An 18736-nucleotide genomic window follows, 5' to 3' on the forward strand; every position below is an offset into this window, starting at 1 on the left:
ATTTAACATCCCACTCCATGCAGGCTCTCTGTACATGTTCCAGTACTGTATTCAGCATATCACTGTATGCAGGCTTTCTGGACATGTTCCAGTACTGTATTCTCCATACCACTTCATGCAGGCTTTCTGTACATGTTCCAGTACTGTATTCTCCGTACCACTCCATGCAGGCTCTCTGTACATGTTCCAGGACTGTATTTAACATACCACTCCATGCAGGCTCTCTGTACATGTTCCAGTCCTGTATTTAACAAATCACTGTATGCAGGCTCTGTGTACATGTTCCAGTACTATATTTGACATATCACTGTATGCAGGCTCTCTGTACATGTTCTCGTACTGTATTTAACATATCACTGTATGCAGGCTCTCTGTACATGTTCTCGTACTGTATTTAACATATCACTGTATGCAGGCTCTGTACATGTTCCAATACTGTATTTGACATATCACTCCATGCAGGCTCTGTACATATTCCAGTACTGTATTTGACATATCACTCCATGCAGGCTCTCTGTACATATTCCAGTGCTGTATTTAACATATCACTGTATGCAGGCTCTCTGTACATGTTCTACACTTTATTTTACATATCGCTGTATGCAGGCTCTCTGCACATATTCCAGTACTGTATTTAACATATCACTGAATGCAGGCTCTCTGGAAATGTTCCAGTACTGTATTTAACATAACACTCTATGCGGGCTCTCTGTATATGTTCTACACTTTATTTTACATATCACTGTATGCAGGCTCTCTGCACATATTCCAGTACTGTATTTAACATATCACTATATGCAGGCTTTCTGGACATGTTCCAGTACTGTATTCTCCGTACCACTCCATGCAGGCTCTCTGTACATGTTCCAGGACTGTATTTAACATACCACTCCATGCAGGCTCTCTGTACATGTTCCAGTCCTGTATTTAACAAATCACTGTATGCAGGCTCTGTGTACATGTTCCAGTACTATATTTGACATATCACTGTATGCAGGCTCTCTGTACATGTTCTCGTACTGTATTTAACATATCACTGTATGCAGGCTCTCTGTACATGTTCTCGTACTGTATTTAACATATCACTGTATGCAGGCTCTGTACATGTTCCAATACTGTATTTGACATATCACTCCATGCAGGCTCTCTGTACATATTCCAGTACTGTATTTGACATATCACTCCATGCAGGCTCTCTGTACATATTCCAGTGCTGTATTTAACATATCACTGTATGCAGGCTCTCTGTACATATTCTACACTTTATTTTACATATCGCTGTATGCAGGCTCTCTGCACATATTCCAGTACTGTATTTAACATATCACTGTATGCAGGCTCTGTACATGTTCCAATACTGTATTTGACATATCACTCCATGCAGGCTCTCTGTACATATTCCAGTACTGTATTTGACATATCACTCCATGCAGGCTCTCTGTACATATTCCAGTGCTGTATTTAACATATCACTGTATGCAGGCTCTCTGTACATATTCTACACTTTATTTTACATATCGCTGTATGCAGGCTCTCTGCACATATTCCAGTACTGTATTTAACATATCACTGAATGCGGGCTCTCTGGAAATGTTCCAGTACTGTATTTAACATAACACTCTATGCGGGCTCTCTGTATATGTTCTACACTTTATTTTACATATCACTGTATGCAGGCTCTCTGCACATATTCCAGTACTGTATTTAACATATCACTATATGCAGGCTCTCTGTACTGTATTTAACACATCACTGTATGCAGGCTCTCTGTACATGTTCCAGAACTGTATTTAACATATCACTATATGCAGGCTCTCTGTACATGTTCCAGTACTGTATTTAACATATCACTATATGCAGGCTCTCTGTACATTTTCCAGTACTGTATTTAACACATCACTATATGCAGGTTGTCTGTACATGTTCCAATACGGTATTTAACATATCGCTCCATGCAGGCTCTCTGCACATGTTATATTACTGTATTTAACATATCACTGTATGCAGGCTCTCTGTACATGTTCCAGTACTGTATTTAACAAATCACTGTATGTAGGCTCTCTGTACATGTTCCAGTACTGTATTTAACAAATCACTGTATGTAGGCTCTCTGTACATGTTCCAGTACGGTATTTAACATATTACTCCATGCAGGCTCTCTGTACATGTTATATTACTGTATTTAACATATCACTGTATGCAGGCTCTCTGTACATGTCCAGTACTGTATTTAACAAATCACTGTATGTAGGCTCTCTGTACATGTTCCAGTACTGTATTTAACATATCACTAAACGCAGGCTCTCTGTACATCTTCCAGAACTGTATTTAACATATCACTATATGCAGGCTCTCTGTACATGTTCCAGTACTGTATTTGACATATCACTCCATGCAGGCTCTTTGTACATATTCCAGAACTGTATTTAACATATCACCGTATGCAGGCTCTCTGTACATTTTCCAGTACTGTATTTAACACATCACTATATGCAGGTTGTCTGTACATGTTCCAATACGGTATTTAACATATCGCTCCATGCAGGCTCTCTGCACATGTTCCAGTACGGTATTTAACATATTACTCCATGCAGGCTCTCTATACACGTTATATTTCTGTATTTAACATATCACTGTATGCAGGCTCTCTGTACATGTTCCAGTACTGTATTTAACATATCACCGTATGCAGGCTCTCTGTACATTTTCCAGTACTGTATTTAACACATCACTATATGCAGGTTGTCTGTACATGTTCCAATACGGTATTTAACATATCGCTCCATGCAGGCTCTCTGCACATGTTCCAGTACGGTATTTAACATATTACTCCATGCAGGCTCTCTGTACATGTTATATTACTGTATTTAACATATCACTGTATGCAGGCTCTCTGTACATGTTCCAGTACTGTATTTAACAAATCACTGTATGTAGGCTCTCTGTACATGTTCCAGTACTGTATTTAACATATCACTAAATGCAGGCTCTCTGTACATCTTCCAGAACTGTATTTAACATATCACTATATGCAGGCTCTCTGTACATGTTCCAGTACTGTATTTAACATATCACCGTATGCAGGCTCTCTGTACATTTTCCAGTACTGTATTTAACACATCACTATATGCAGGTTGTCTGTACATGTTCCAATACGGTATTTAACATATCGCTCCATGCAGGCTCTCTGCACATGTTGCAGTACGGTATTTAACATATTACTCCATGCAGGCTCTCTGTACATGTTATATTACTGTATTTAACATATCACTGTATGCAGGCTCTCTGTACATGTTCCAGTACTGTATTTAACTTATCACTATATGCAGGCTCTCTGTACATGTTCCAGTGCTGTATTTAAGATATTGTTGCGAATTCGCGCCCGCCAGCGTGCGAACGGCCACGTAACTCGAATCGCGGCACGTGCCCACCGGACGGACAATTCTGTCGTGACCCTCTCGGACCAACGCCAGGAGCTCGTCACGGGTGGGCCTTTCGACCTCACCACAATCGTGCCAATCGGCCACCCGCGTCGGATAGGGTTGTTCGCCAAACTCGACCTACCTAAGTACCCATGCGGATGGTAAACCGGGCGATCGTACCTTGCCGCAGGTCGACTCCGGACACGAGCCGCTTGGGCGGCCCGTTCCGTACTATCGGGATAACCGAGCGGTGTTATCGTCGACCTGGACGGTTCAGATTAATTACCGGGATGTTGCACCCACTACGAACCCCTTACGTGATGCAAGATGGAGGGTCATTAAAAAAGGAAAAGAGACGAAGCAGAGCGGGAACAGTTCAACAAGCAAGCAATTTTATTCACACACACAGACAAGCACGTATCCACAGCCATACAGTCAAAATGCACATAAAACAGTTAAAACAATCGAAGCAAATGCAGAGCTACAACCGACTATACACGTACACACGGCAACACTTAAAACAATACTACTTGAGCCAGACTGGCGCCACCCACAGACATTTGCACAAAAACCCCAAAGAAAAGAAAGAAAGAAGTCGCGACTTCCCTTTTATGGCTGGTGAGTCCCTCTCCCGCAACCGTTAGCGTGGTCGCGCCTGGCCCCGACCTCTCTCTCGCGGCCGGCGAATCCTCTCCGGCACTCCCCGTCCAGACGCGTAGGTCCCGTCCATGCCTTCGTGACACGGCCGCTCGCCAAGGCGCGGGCGCAGGACCTCTTCCCGAAGACCAACTCTCCACAAAAACCAACCGAAGACCAACCAGACCACCAGCCAAGACGAAGAGGAAGAGGCGGAAGAGGAAGCGTGCAAGAGGAAGCGGCTCAAGAGGAAGAGGAAGTGGCGCAAGAGGAAGAGGCGACCCGCCCTTGTCCGTCTTTTATCGCGTGGGGCTCCGCCCTTCACCCCGCCCCGTTCTCGGCTCCACCTTCCTTCGAGAGGGTTCCCGAAAAGGGCGTTCCCTCACGCTTTCCCTCCACCCCGCTCTGTGCTGGGGCCGGGGGAGTCAGTTTTTGGCTCTGGGCCAGAGAATTATTCCCCGAAAATGAGACCCCTCCTTCACATGACCTCTGACCTTTGACCTGCATCGCCCCTCCTCCACTCCAAAGCGCGGGGAAGTCAAACGGGAGAAACAGGCGGGGAAACATGCCAACAGGCGGAGCCTTTGTTTGCCATTCGGAAGCGGACGTCGTGGCGAAGATGTAGTAGCGTAGATGGTGGAGGTGGCGTGGTTGCAGTGTGGTTGGCGCTGTGATGGGGATGGCGTGGTTGTTGAAATGTTGTGTGTTTGAAATAAAAGATAGAACAGAAAAATGTCTCACTCAAAGCATCGCAGCCCGGATGGATCACATAAATTCCCTCTATATAACGGGTTTGGGCTAACTACACATGTACCTATGAAGATATCTCACCTGAGGGCCCTTTATGGTGTAATGCGAATTTCCACAGCCGTAACACTACCCCCTCCCCTTTTTACAGATTCGCCCCGAGTCGTCAAATTCTCGTGTGCCATCATGTGTAGTTCTCCTCAAGTACGTTTTAACTTCGGATCCCTGAGTGCGACATTCATGGTATTCGTGTCCCCAAAATAAATAACCTGAGGGCTGAGTAACTAACTAAACAAACCCACTCATACGGACGACTTAAATAAAATTGCCGGCGCTAGACAGACATGCCGGGGGCGCACTCATATTTACAGTACATCTTACTTACAAATTCTACACTAACTATGGCCCAGGATCAATGGACTATGCAGGCAGAAAAACAAAAGTCAATGGTGAACCGGCGCACGGGCCGCCACTGCAGGCAGAAAAACAAAAGTCAACGGTGAACCGGCGCACGGGCCGCCACTGCAGGCAGAAAAACAAAAGTCAACTGTGAACCGGCGCACGGGCCGCCACTGCAGGCCCGTGCTGTAGCTGCCAACAGGACAAGTCCGTACAACTTGCGACGACGATCCTGGCGCACATGGAAATGAACGGGGGGGGGGCAAAGCAAAATTGAACGGGGACAAACTGATGATGTGGGCAGTGGGCATGGCATGGCAAAGGTGAACAGGCATACAAAGCCGGCAGAACAGGGCCGCTACAGGCGAACACAGCCGGCGGACGATCCGACCGGCACAGGCCTTGAAGCACAGCCGCAGACGAAGTTGGCCAGCCTCTCGCCGTGCAGTGCAGGTTGGTGGAAGGAGTGCGGTGGTGCTGGCCACTCGAAAGGCGGGCGAAGACCTACCTACCTGTCTCCCTCCCACCTATCGCCTATGCCTGTCACTGTCTATACCCACTCCCTTAATTTGTCAAAAACCAATTTAGCCCCAACTTATTTTTTTTGTTGTTTTTATGTTTTTTTTTTTTTACTCTTCCCCACAATAAATCGTCCCCTAACCCCCTTTATGTCTCTGTTCAGCTAACCTATCGTCTCCTAGCCTACTCCCAACCCCTACGTTCCCTTCCCGGAGGGGAATAAGGGAGAGCTGGCGTCTTGTGTCGAGGCCCAACTCAAGCCTCAAGATGGCCTCCTCGGAGTTCAGCGATCTACCCAAAGTGGGTCCAGCGGCCCACAATGAGAGCGAAGCGATGGATGGTGCGGAGGGGTACACTTCCTATCTACCCTATCCATTAACCTTTAAACTACCCCGGGGCTTTCAAAAAGCGCCTCTCGCTTAAGCTATTGGTTCTAAAAACCAGAATTCTAAAAACCAGGATAAAAAAAACATATCACTGTATGCAGGCTCTCTGTACATGTTCCAGTACTGTATTTTACATATCACTTTATGCAGGCTCTCTGTACATGTTCCAGTTCTGTATTTAACATATCACCATATGCAGTGAAGTGAGAGCGAGAGAAGAACCTTCAGAGTTTAGGCTTTATTCCATTTGATTGGAGCCGCTTCTACGGGCACACCGGGGAATACAGGTTCAGCTAGGAGTACATAAGCAGTAACGTATACATGTGCAATTAATCATCGCAGAATAAATCCGCGTAAGCACGGAGTTCGATATAATCTCCATTCTCACCAGTCAATGAGCACCTTCAGTCAATGAGCACCTTCAGTCAATGAGCACCAAGTGAACAGCCGATGTAAATGGCAATGCCCCGAGGACAATCCCCCCGCACCGCGGAGACCTCCCCTTATACGCGAGACGCACAACATGTGAGCCCGCGTCATGTCCCTCAATTCACCTCAATTCACCACATTCTCCCCACCTTTAAAATGCAACTAGGGGCCCATCTTACGCACCATGATTGCTTTAGCACTATAGGAGTATACATTTCAAGCAACGCGGACTAATAGATCTACAGAAGCATACATGCCAAACAGTGATTATTTTGAGTTGTAGGAGCATGGTAATGAGCATCGATATATGATATAATGAGCATATAGGAGCATGAGCAGCGAGAATGCCGATAATCCCCTTTACAGATCGAGTCGTCGAGGGGGCCTTATTCGTCGACCTCTCCGGGAGTAAATGGCAGTTTCACTTGAGGGAGGCTTCCGATCCTCTTGGTGAGCCTCGACTTGTGCCGGGGATGACTCCTCGATCGCTCTCGGGTGGAACGCGGCAGCCCCGTCGCCCGGTGGAGTTCCTGGGGGGGGAACACCTGGGGAGGGGATGTCAGAAGGAGGAGTGCCAGAAGGTGGTGTACCTGCGGGAGGAGTACCTGAGGGAGCCAAATGGCGAACCGACACAGTGGTCTCCCTGCCATCCGGGAGCCTGACATGAGCATACTCTGGATTAGTGTCAATGAGTTCGACCCCCTCCACCAGGGGTTCAAACTTGCTTTGTCGTACCGGGCGTTTCATGAACACTGTTCCGGGATGGGTCAGCCAGTTGGGCACCGTTTGACTGACAACATAACGTCGCTGGGGAGTAAACATTCGGTCGTGAGGAGTTGCATTGGTGGACGTGCAGAGCAAAGAGCATATGGAATTCAGAGCGTCGGGAAGGGCAACCTCCCACCGCTCGGGGCCCAGTCCTCTTGATTTCAACGCCAGAGTTACGGCTTTCCAAATAACCCCGTTATACCGTTCCACCTGCCCGTTACCCTGCGGGTTGTAACCCGTCGTTCGACTAGTTGCTATGCCGAGCTCTAGTAGGAATTGTTTTAGCCCGGCTGACATGAAACACGGCCCTCTGTCTGAATGTATGTACGAAGGTTTCCCAAACATAGCGAAGAGGTCAGAGAGACATCTCACGACAGTGCCCGAGGTCATATCCGAGCACGGAAATGCGAAAGGGAACCTTGAATATTCATCAACAACGGTGAATATGTATCTGTTGTCTGTCTCGGTCGGCAGGGGCCCTTTGAAGTCGATGTTTAGTCTCTCGAAGGGAGAAGTGGCCTTGATCAGTCTGCCAGATGCCGCGCCATAGAATCTGGGTTTTAGTTCAGCACAAACAGGGCATGAAGCATTCATTTGTTTAATATCTTCAACAGAATAGGGAAGATTTTGTCTGCGCACGAAATGTGCCATTCTGGTTACCCCTGGGTGGCAGAGAGACACGTGTAGGTCTTGCAAAGCCTGACTGAATGTTGCCGAACTGTAGACCCGAGAGAAGGTATCTGCAGCAGGGTTTTCCTTCCCGGGCCGGTAAACAATGTCGTAACTGTAGCAAGCTAGGTCTATCCGCCATCTCATAATTTTTTCATTCTTAATTTTCCCGTTATTTTTCCCATCAAACATGAATGCCACGGATCGTTGGTCCGTAACGAGCGTGAAGTGGTTTCCCAGTAAATAATGTCTCCATTTCCGCAGCGCTTCGACAATGGCGTACGCTTCCTTCTCTATCGCTGAGTGTCTCTGCTCGCTTCCAGAGAGAGTTCTCGAGAAGAACGCGACGGGTCTCCCAGACTGATTAAGCGTAGCAGCTATGGCGTGATTTGAAGCGTCGGTTTCCACCACGAAGGGCACCGAGCTATCGATCGATAAAACCACGGCATTACTGATATCGTCTTTGAGGTTGTGGAAAGCTGTCACAACAGCGGCATCTGGTGGAAAGTTTTTGCAATGCACTAGGGGATGTATTTTCTCGGAGTATTGCGAAATCCATCTCGCATAGTAAGCAAACATGCCGATCACCCGGCGCATCGTCTGCAGGTCCTGAGGTGGTGGTAGCTCACGGAGCGGGCGCAATCGTTCAGGATCAGGCTTAATTGTGCCGTCGGCTATCGTGTAGCCGAGAAGGTCAATTGACCTTGCCGAGAATACGCATTTCTCATAGTTGAGAGTCAGATTATATTTTCTAGCAATGCCCAAGAATCTGTCCAGATTCATATCATGTTCCCCCTGATCCCTACCACACACTGTGACATTGTCCACGTAAACAAAAGTGTCTTTGAGGTTTTCATCTGAAATGATGTCATCCATAACTCGTTGGAAGCAAGCTACTCCATTCATGACACCGAATGGTATCCTTCTGAACTGGTAGAGGCGCCTCCCTGCTTGGAATGCGGTGTAAGGTTTGTCTTCCTCTCGGATGGGAATTTGGTGATAGGCGCTTCGCAAGTCGATGGTGCTGAATACCTTATAATTGGCCACGCGTTCGACCATCTCGTCTATGCGCGGCAGGGGGTAGGCATCGAGTTGGGTAAAGCGATTGACCGTTTGGGAATAATCGACAACCATTCGTTTCTTATGGTTCTGACTGCTGGTTACTTACACCTGTGCGCGCCTTGGCGAATCGCTCGGTTCTATAATTCCTTCTTCCAGTAATCGCTTGGTTTCCGAAGTGATGAAATTCATGTCAGCAGTGGTATATCGCCGCGATTTGATCGCTATCGGTTTGCAGACCGGCGACAGGTTAGCGAACAGCTGGGGGGACGTCACCTCCGCGGTGGTCAACGCATTTAAAATTAGACGAGGCTTGCTTCCTCCAAAGGGTATTTCGACGCTCGTGTGCTGCTTGAGGACATTATGACCCAGAATTACGTCTGCGCACAAATCACGAAGCACCAGTACCCTTACATCCCGATGCGTGTACCCTTTTACGTCCAATTCAACATTGCAGTACCCCCGTACGCGGGATTGTAGTGAGGTGGCGGCCATGCATACCGTATTGTCTGTCGGGTGGATTATCCATTTCCTGCCCTTTACTAGCGAGCTGTTGACGAAACTTTCAGAGCTACCGGTATCAATCAGTGCCTCAGCCATATGCCCGTTAATTCGTACGTTGATGATAGCCTTGGATAGATTCCCCGGGGAGGCTGCAGTTAATTTATTTTGCGAGTAGAGAGCCGCAGAAGTGGGTTTATTTCTCCTTAGAGTGGATTTACATAACCTGGCATAATGCCCTTTCTTGTCGCAATTCATGCATGTGGCATCTCTGGCGGGACATTTTTGACGAGGATGCCTTTTGTACCCACAAAAGAAGCATTTACCAACCGGAGCAGTTGCTGAGGAGTTTGACGTGGCCTGTGTATCCGGCTCCTCGGGTGTTTCTCCATCCCCTATGTCTGGCTGTGTCTGTGCCAGTGGGGTTCCTTGGGTTCCCATCGTAGCAGCGTTCATTAGCAGCATCGGTGTCCCAAATGACTCAGATTGCTGCTGAGCCGTATCCATCGCTCGTGCCTGATCGACTACCTTGTCAAGAGTGGGTTGCGCTTTCTCTAGTAAGCGTTGCCGTATGTGGGCTGATCTGAGTCCTTGGATGAATGCCTCCCGTGTCGCTTCCTTTCGGTGTTCCTCGGCGCTTACGGCCCGGAAGCTGCCGTCTTTTCCCAGCTGATTCAGAGCTTGCAGGAACTGATCGATTGTCTCCCCGGCTGCTTGCTTGCGTGTGTTGAGAAGATGTCGTATGTATACCTCGTTCTTGGGCTTCACGTAGAGCGCCTGCAGCACATCGATCGCTGCTTCGTAAGTGTCGCACTCCGAGAAGAGCCTGTACACGCTGGGCGAGACATGATTCACGAGAGCGGCAAATTTGTCAGCTCCCTCCTCGATGATGGTCAGATAGTGTGAGAAGGAACAGAACCAATGCGACCATTTCATTTCTGCGTCAGTCGCGTTTGGGTCTGCGTCGAACCTCTCAGGTTTGTAGATCTTGTCCATCGTTGGTTGAGAGAGCCGAGAAAACCAAATGGAATAAATTGAAGTGAGAGCGAGAGAAGAACCTTCAGAGTGTAGGCTTTATTCCATTTGATTGGAGCCGCTTCTACGGGCACACCGGGGAATACAGGTTCAGCTAGGAGTACATAAGCAGTAACGTATACATGTGCAATTAATCATCGCAGAATAAATCCGCGTAAGCACAGAGTTCGATATAATCTCCATTCTCACCAGTCAATGAGCACCTTCAGTCAATGAGCACCAAGTGAACAGCCGATGTAAATGTAAATGGCAATGCCCCGGGGACAATCCCCCCGCACCGCGGAGACCTCCCCTTATATGCGAGACGCACAACATGTGATCCCGCGTCATGTCCCTCAATTCACCTCAATTCACCACATGCAGGCTCTCTGTACATGTTCTCGTACTGTATTTTACATTTCACTTTATGCAGGCTCTCTGTACATGTTCTCGTACTGTATTTTACATATCACTATATGCAGGCTCTCTGTACATGTTCCAGTACTGTATTTAACATATCACTATATGCAGGCTCTCTGTACATGTTCTCGTACTGTATTTTACATATCACTATATGCAGGCTCTCTGTACATGTTCTCGTACTGTATTTTACATTTCACTTTATGCAGGCTCTCTGTACATGTTCTCGTACTGTATTTTACATATCACTATATGCAGGCTCTCTGTACATGTTCCAGTACTGTATTTAACATATCACTATATGCAGGCTCTCTGTACATGTTCTCGTACTGTATTTTACATATCACTATATGCAGGCTCTCTGTACATGTTCTCGTACTGTATTTTACATATCACTATATGCAGGCTCTCTGTACATGTTCTCGTACTGTATTTAACATATCACTATATGCAGGCTCTCTGTACATGTTCTCGTACTGTATTTTACATATCACTATATGCAGGCTCTCTGTACATGTTCTCGTACTGTATTTTACATATCACTATATGCAGGCTCTCTGTACATGTTCCAGTACTGTATTTAACATATCACTGCATGCAGGTTCTCTGTACATGTTCCCCCACTGTATTCACTGTACCACTGTATGCAGGCTCTCTGTCCATGTTCCAGTGCTGTATTTAACATATCACTTTATGCAGGCTCTCTGTACATGTTCTCGTACTGTATTTTACATATCACTATATGCAGGCTCTCTGTACATGTTCTCGTACTGTATTTAACATATCACTATATGCAGGCTCTCTGTACATGTTCTCGTACTGTATTTTACATATCACTATATGCAGGCTCTCTGTACATGTTCTCGTACTGTATTTTACATATCACTATATGCAGGCTCTCTGTACATGTTCTCGTACTGTATTTAACATATCACTATATGCAGGCTCTCTGTACATGTTCTCGTACTGTATTTTACATATCACTATATGCAGGCTCTCTGTACATGTTCTCGTACTGTATTTTACATATCACTATATGCAGGCTCTCTGTACATGTTCCAGTACTGTATTTAACATATCACTGCATGCAGGTTCTCTGTACATGTTCCCCCACTGTATTCACTGTACCACTATATGCAGGCTCTCTGTACATGTTCTCGTACTGTATTTTACATATCACTATATGCAGGCTCTCTGTACATGTTCTCGTACTGTATTTAACATATCACTATATGCAGGCTCTCTGTACATGTTCTCGTACTGTATTTTACATATCACTATATGCAGGCTCTCTGTACATGTTCTCGTACTGTATTTTACATATCACTATATGCAGGCTCTCTGTACATGTTCTCGTACTGTATTTAACATATCACTATATGCAGGCTCTCTGTACATGTTCTCGTACTGTATTTTACATATCACTATATGCAGGCTCTCTGTACATGTTCTCGTACTGTATTTTACATATCACTATATGCAGGCTCTCTGTACATGTTCCAGTACTGTATTTAACATATCACTGCATGCAGGTTCTCTGTACATGTTCCCCCACTGTATTCACTGTACCACTGTATGCAGGCTCTCTGTCCATGTTCCAGTGCTGTATTTAACATATCACTTTATGCAGGCTCTCTGTACATGTTCTCGTACTGTATTTAACATATCACTATATGCAGGCTCTCTGTACATGTTCTCGTACTGTATTTTACATATCACTATATGCAGGCTCTCTGTACATGTTCTCCTACTGTATTTTACATATCACTATATGCAGGCTCTCTGTACATGTTCTCGTACTGTATTTTACATATCACTATATGCAGGCTCTCTGTACATGTTCTCGTACTGTATTTTACATATCACTATATGCAGGCTCTCTGTACATGCTCTCGTACTGTATTTTACATATCACTGCATGCAGGTTCTCTGTACATGTTCCCCCACTGTATTCACTGTACCACTGTATGCAGGCTCTCTGTCCATGTTCCAGTGCTGTATTCACTGTACCACTGTATGCAGGCTTTCTGTCCATGTTCCAGTGCTGTATTCACTGTACCACTGTACACAGGCTTTCTGTCCATGTTCCAGTGTTGTATTCACTGTACCACTGTGTGCAGGCTCTCTGTATATGTTCCAGTGCTGTATTCACTGTGCCACAGTATGCAGGCTTTCTCTGTGTGGTACAGTGCTGTATTGCCCATACTACAGTGGAGGTTGTAGTTCTTGATATCCCCCAGTTAGTGTACATGAGAGAGTGGATGCTTGTTGTGGTTGATGAGTAATTGTCGACAATGTTCATGACCTGTCAATGCATGTTTTGCAGATGACATGAGTGCATGTTCAAAGTCAGATGATGGAGCCTGTTGTGTGGGAACCTCACATACGGGGCCCGTGGAAGAATCCGATATCTCTCCACCACTGTCCTTTCAGTCGTTGTCTGGTGAGGATGATGTTCAGGGATTTGATGAAGAGTTTGATCCTCCTCTGGAAAACAAGTACGAGTGTCCCATTTGCCTCATGGGACTGAGGGAACCGGTGCAAACACCGTGTGGTCATCGTTTCTGCAAGGCATGTATCCTGCGATCTATGAGGTGTGAAACCAGGTTGTCTTTGACCTTCAGATTTTTAAAATGCTCTTTGGCGAGATCCTATGCATCCCTTTACCATTGTGTAAACACTTCTTTCTGGTTTCTGTATCGTTAAGTAATCAGCTGGGAAGTGTGCTGAAAAACAAGGTAGTTTGCTTTGGTCGTAACAGTAACAGTAACAAGGTTGTTTTGGACCTTCTGGAGTCAGTAAAGGTCTGTCCAAGATGTCTGAGCAATTGTTGTTGGGGCTGTTGGTTTTTCTTGGAAATGGTTTTCGTCTTGAAAATGCTCATCCCTTCCCTTTTTGTTCACATTCAGAGAAGCAGGATACAAGTGTCCTGTGGATAATGAGGTTCTGCAAGAATGTCATCTATTTCCTGATAACTTTGCCAAACGGGAGATCCTGTCACTTACTGTGAAATGTCGAAACCAACCTTGTAAGGTTGAAGTGGAGTTGCGGTCACTCGAGGTAAGCTCCCAACAGTTCTATCTTTAGTGCAACAACTGGGACTGTGTGCAGTACCTGTTGCAGTCCTGTATTCATGACACGTACTTCATGCAATCCTGCAATCTTGACTCGTATTTCTCTAGTCATGATTGCAGGTATACAAACAAAGCGTCAGTATTTATTTTGTGGGAAGATGGAACAGGGTTGGTACAACTTGAGATACAACTGTATTTCAATCTGTAATGTAATGAAACTTTAATCATGGGTTGGGGGTAAAGGAGAGGGGATGGATCTGGATGGTAAAGATGGGGGATGGATTGAGGTGGTGAAGGAAGGAAGGGAACCAATATGGAGGAGAGATGGCAGAGGTGTATGAGGGGTGGAGAGATGGTGGAGGACTCATTCAGGGTGCCTGTTGATGATGGTTCAAGACCGTTAGATCATGTACGGTAATGGCTGTTCAGTCAGTGGAATTTTGTTTGAACAGAGACTCTGATACTAGCGGCAGATTCTCGGGAGAAGTCCTTTTCACCGCCGTGAGCTGCCTTTTTTCTGAAAGCCCAATTGGATCTGCTGTCAAGTGTGCATGATTTTTGTTGATCAATGACAATCTTCATTCATGCTTTGTACATATTTGGAAATTTATCAGGACAAGCAAGTTGCCCGTGCCTGCATGGGATTCTCACCGGGGGTAGGGATGGAGCGGGCAAAAATGCAAACGGTATCTTCTGTCATCAAGCTGGCAATCTGGGAGCAACAATTCGCATTTATTGCCACATCTGATGCAGTTTAAGTGCTCTAATGCCAGAGAAGTGGTCCATTTGAAACTTTTTCTCTGTATCTCTGCAAATCCTGTTCAAAATTTTCTGATGTATGGAGGATTTTGATGCCTTGGGTCCGGAATAGAAATTTGTATTGATGTGAAAGCCAGTTACCAATTGCAAATTAATAGTAGAATATGTTACAATCCTACTATGTAAAATAAGGTAATCCTCTGTATGTGTGTATGATGTACATATAACTAGAACTGCACTCGGTATGACGCATACCTCAGCCAGGCTGAGCAGTTTGCGTTTTGCATCCCATTGATCGGCTGGATCTGCTTCTGGACCTGAACCAAAATCTGATTGGTTTGCTCTTGTCACCTACTGACTCATCCACCAAGTTTTGTCCCAATCATCCGTAGCCTTTTGAGACATCCTCATATGTATTGTTTTTGGCCCCTATCTCTCAATCGTGAATCACTTAAAACATTCTAGAAACCGGATCTTCACCAAAATCCAATCAGTTCGTCCATCACACACTCAAAGTGTCCACCAGGTTTCCTCCGAATTGGTCCATACATTTGCTTCATGTGTATTGTGAGAGGTGACCGATGACCTGCAATCTAACCAGGAAAGGTCTTTTGGTTCCAGAAGCTTTCCCTTAAATCTTTAGCTTTGTTTATCTTGCAATTATTCTTTCTTTGTTTATTCTTCAGTCACTTTCATTTGTTTCCCAATTTATTTAGTTTTGAACAAAGATTAATGAATTATAGTCTGAGTCTTAACATCATTATCTCTTGGTATCCCTCTACACAGTTAGTATGCAAGTTGTGTAAAGATTGCATTGACATGTTTTTTAGGATCATCTTTCTTGCTGCAATTTTTCTTCGGTTTGTTGCTTGCGATGTGAGGGGTGTGTGTGGAGAAAAGACTTCGGAAGACATGAACAAATGGAATGTCCAAAACGTGTTGTCACGTGCAGCCTCTGCTGTGAGAAAATGACTTACGACGAGGAGCAGGTGTGTGAAGATGTTGCTTTGTACAGATTGTTCGGGTTGAATAAAAGACAAAACATTTAAGTATGGCATGATAGATAAAGTGGAGGAAATAATGTGGAAACATGAATGGGGAGTTAGAAAAGGGGGTGGGAGGGGGGGAGGGCAGTTGTCGTCTGAATAATGTACGAATTATAAATGTGGATGGAACCAGCAACTAGAGGGGTCCACATGTAGATATGGCTGAACACTTGATTAAACCTTTCTGGCAGTGCATGTTGGAGTGCATGTATGCATACATGCATACACGTGCGTTTGCACACTTGTGTCATGGAATCGCAGCATCAACTAGAACGGCACTCGGCAGAGTGCATACCTCCGCCAGGCTGGACAGTTTCTGTTCCGTATCCCACTGATACACCAAATCTGCATCCCGAGTCCAGACCTTAACCAAAATCTAATCTGTTTGTTTCTACCACCGACCCAACTTTTCCAGAATGTTTCATCCAAACTCTTCAAAACTTTTTGAGATATCGTGCTTGTATATATTTTCGCGGGGGTGGCCGGTTCAAATTTAACCCCCCCGACCCAAACTGTGGTGATGGCGGTTAACACCGCTAGCCCCCGGATAGCCGAACTTCTCCCTTGGAGGTGGACAGCTGAAACTCTCGGAGATTATTGCGCACACACGGGAAAAGAGCACAATGGCGGAGGGACGGAGGAGCACAGCACGGGGGGGGGGGGAGGTATACTCGAACCCCACGATAAATACACTGATACAGTTCCTTAAAATGAACACATTTAATGAAAATGGACATATTTACAAAGGACTATAATTCAAAAGATAATGATAATAACGTGAAGCAAGTTAAATTCGAAGTCGAGGCGCTTCTACGCACGGACTTAAATACAGACAAAGGGAAATAAAAAGAAAACACCTTCCTTTATTCTTGTACTTAGCTTGGCCCAGAGCTAATCTTTGTTCAATTTTGAATTGAGGCGCTTCCACCAGCACGTGCAGACGCCAGGCAATCCACGAGCGGCACTCATCACCAAGGCTCAGAGACCCAGTGCAGCTGCTTCGTGCGTCGATAGTCCTCACCGACCCCCTATTTGACATAAACGAGGCTCAGGGTCCGTTCCTCACGATCCAAACAAGAGCCAAATGCCAGCGTCCTGCTTCACCATGCGAGCCAAATCGCCTCAACACAAATACAAGAATTGTGCCGTCTTCATGCGTCAAAGGAAAGCCAGCTGTAAAGCCTGTTCTTACAGGCCATCTCCGAAATATGTTCTTTCTCGACCGCATGTGTCCTTCCCTCAACTCAACTCTGCCTCATGTGTGCGCTCATCCCGAACTCCACTCTCCTCTCCGACGTCACGCCTAACCACCGTTTCCTCCTACGGGGCGTGGCTTGCTCGCCCAAATCTCGGGAAGGCGGGGCCTCCACCCGCTCGGTACGTCTGGCTAGTTTCTAACGTCATGCCCATCAATTATCAGCCTTGGGTCATGACTTCGCCCGCGTCACCCTTGGAGGTGCCTGCTCAGCACGTTTGCTTGTAGTTGTTTTCGGGACGTATTTCCCCACCTTTATTGCCGATCTTGAAATATAAAAACATTTTTTTAAAGCATTGAAAAAATAAACATGCCAATCTTGAAATATAAAGATAGAGGGAAAAGTCAAAGAGGGGCCAATACATACTGGGGAATCTTATTCTTACTCCCTAGCTAATTAACACTGCACCACCCCTCGTGTGGTCACATGTCACACTAAAGCTCACAGTTTCCCTACTTAATTACATCGAGATGTGTCATACACATCCACGGACCAAACCACTCTATTCAATCCTAAATTCCCTGTTGAATTCCTCCATCCATCCCCACAACCATAACAATATATATCGTTTTTGGCCCCATCTTTCAATGGTGTAGAATTGCTTTAAAAATGAAAACATTCTCGTATCCAGATTCGGATCTTCACCAAAATCGAATCAATTTGTCGTCATCACACACCCAACCTGCCCACCAAGAATTGGCCGAATTTATCTCTAACCTTTTGAGATGTCCTGCTCACAGATAAACGAACATGAAAGATGTCGTGCATAACACAATACTCGCAAAATCCACCAAACAAATTTGACCTTAAAAATATTTGGTGGTTGAATTCAATGACCAAAATGCAAATCCTCTTCAAAAAGTCAATCGGATGAACATTGACGAGTTTTGAAATTCCACCAAAGCTGTTGATTTTTTTAGCCTGTGTTGATTGACAGTAAAAATAATGGGTGGTTGAATTCAGTGACCTGTGTGGGGTACCGTGTTCTATCAACACTCGAGTTGATAAACGTACGCGTTTTTTTTTTTTTTTTTTTTTGTATACCTTGGTCGAGGCTCGTATGAGAGCTAACACACAACTCACAGCAAGGAGGCATGAGACAAGAGGGGCGGGAGTGGAAGGGACAAAACATTGGGGAACAGACACAGGTGAACTGTGGAAGGGAGAGGGATGGGGATGGGGATGGGACGGGGAACATGGCGAGGGGAAGATGGACATTAAAGGGACTTTCAGGAAGGAAAGCAGGAGAATTGAAGGAAGTGGGCTTGGGTGGATTATCGGGGGTAGAAAAGATCGAGGATTTGGATGGGGGAAGATAAGAGGTGGTGGTGAACAGCTGTTTTGAAAGCCTGGAGGGAAGAATGGGAAAGAATAGAGTGAGGAAGTTTATTCCAAAGGCGGGAAAAAGAGGAATGAAAGAGTGAAGATGAGCAGTGATTCGTGATTTTGGTAGTTTTACCAGAAGGGGGTTGTTGGCGGACCTTGAGCGCCCTGTGGAAATGTGGTTGGGACAAATCACAGAGAGAGCAGGGGGGCAAGGCTGGAGAGGAGTCGGTAGAAGACAGAAAGACCACCGACCAACCTGCGGTGATTGAGTGAGAGGCCCAAAGACTCAGCTTCATTGCGGGAGAT

General features: G+C 45.7%; 1 protein-coding gene across 1 annotated transcript in view; it reads left to right on the plus strand.

The window, feature by feature from the left end:
• The window catches only part of TRAF6 (TNF receptor associated factor 6), a 44915-nt gene that overhangs the window by 11193 nt on the left and 14986 nt on the right, over window positions 1–18736 (plus strand). Inside the window, exons 2-4 of the mRNA XM_085881848.1 lie at window positions 13296–13563; window positions 13879–14029; window positions 15633–15791. Coding sequence (XP_085737974.1) covers window positions 13301–13563; window positions 13879–14029; window positions 15633–15791 — 573 coding nt within the window. The 5' untranslated portion in view covers window positions 13296–13300. The remainder of the gene's footprint in view (window positions 1–13295; window positions 13564–13878; window positions 14030–15632; window positions 15792–18736) is intronic.

The sequence above is a fragment of the Eptatretus burgeri genome, chromosome 5 (genome assembly GCF_056783735.1).
Source record: "Eptatretus burgeri isolate ZD-2024b chromosome 5, Ebu_testis_v1, whole genome shotgun sequence".
Lineage (NCBI taxonomy): Eukaryota > Metazoa > Chordata > Myxini > Myxiniformes > Myxinidae > Eptatretus > Eptatretus burgeri.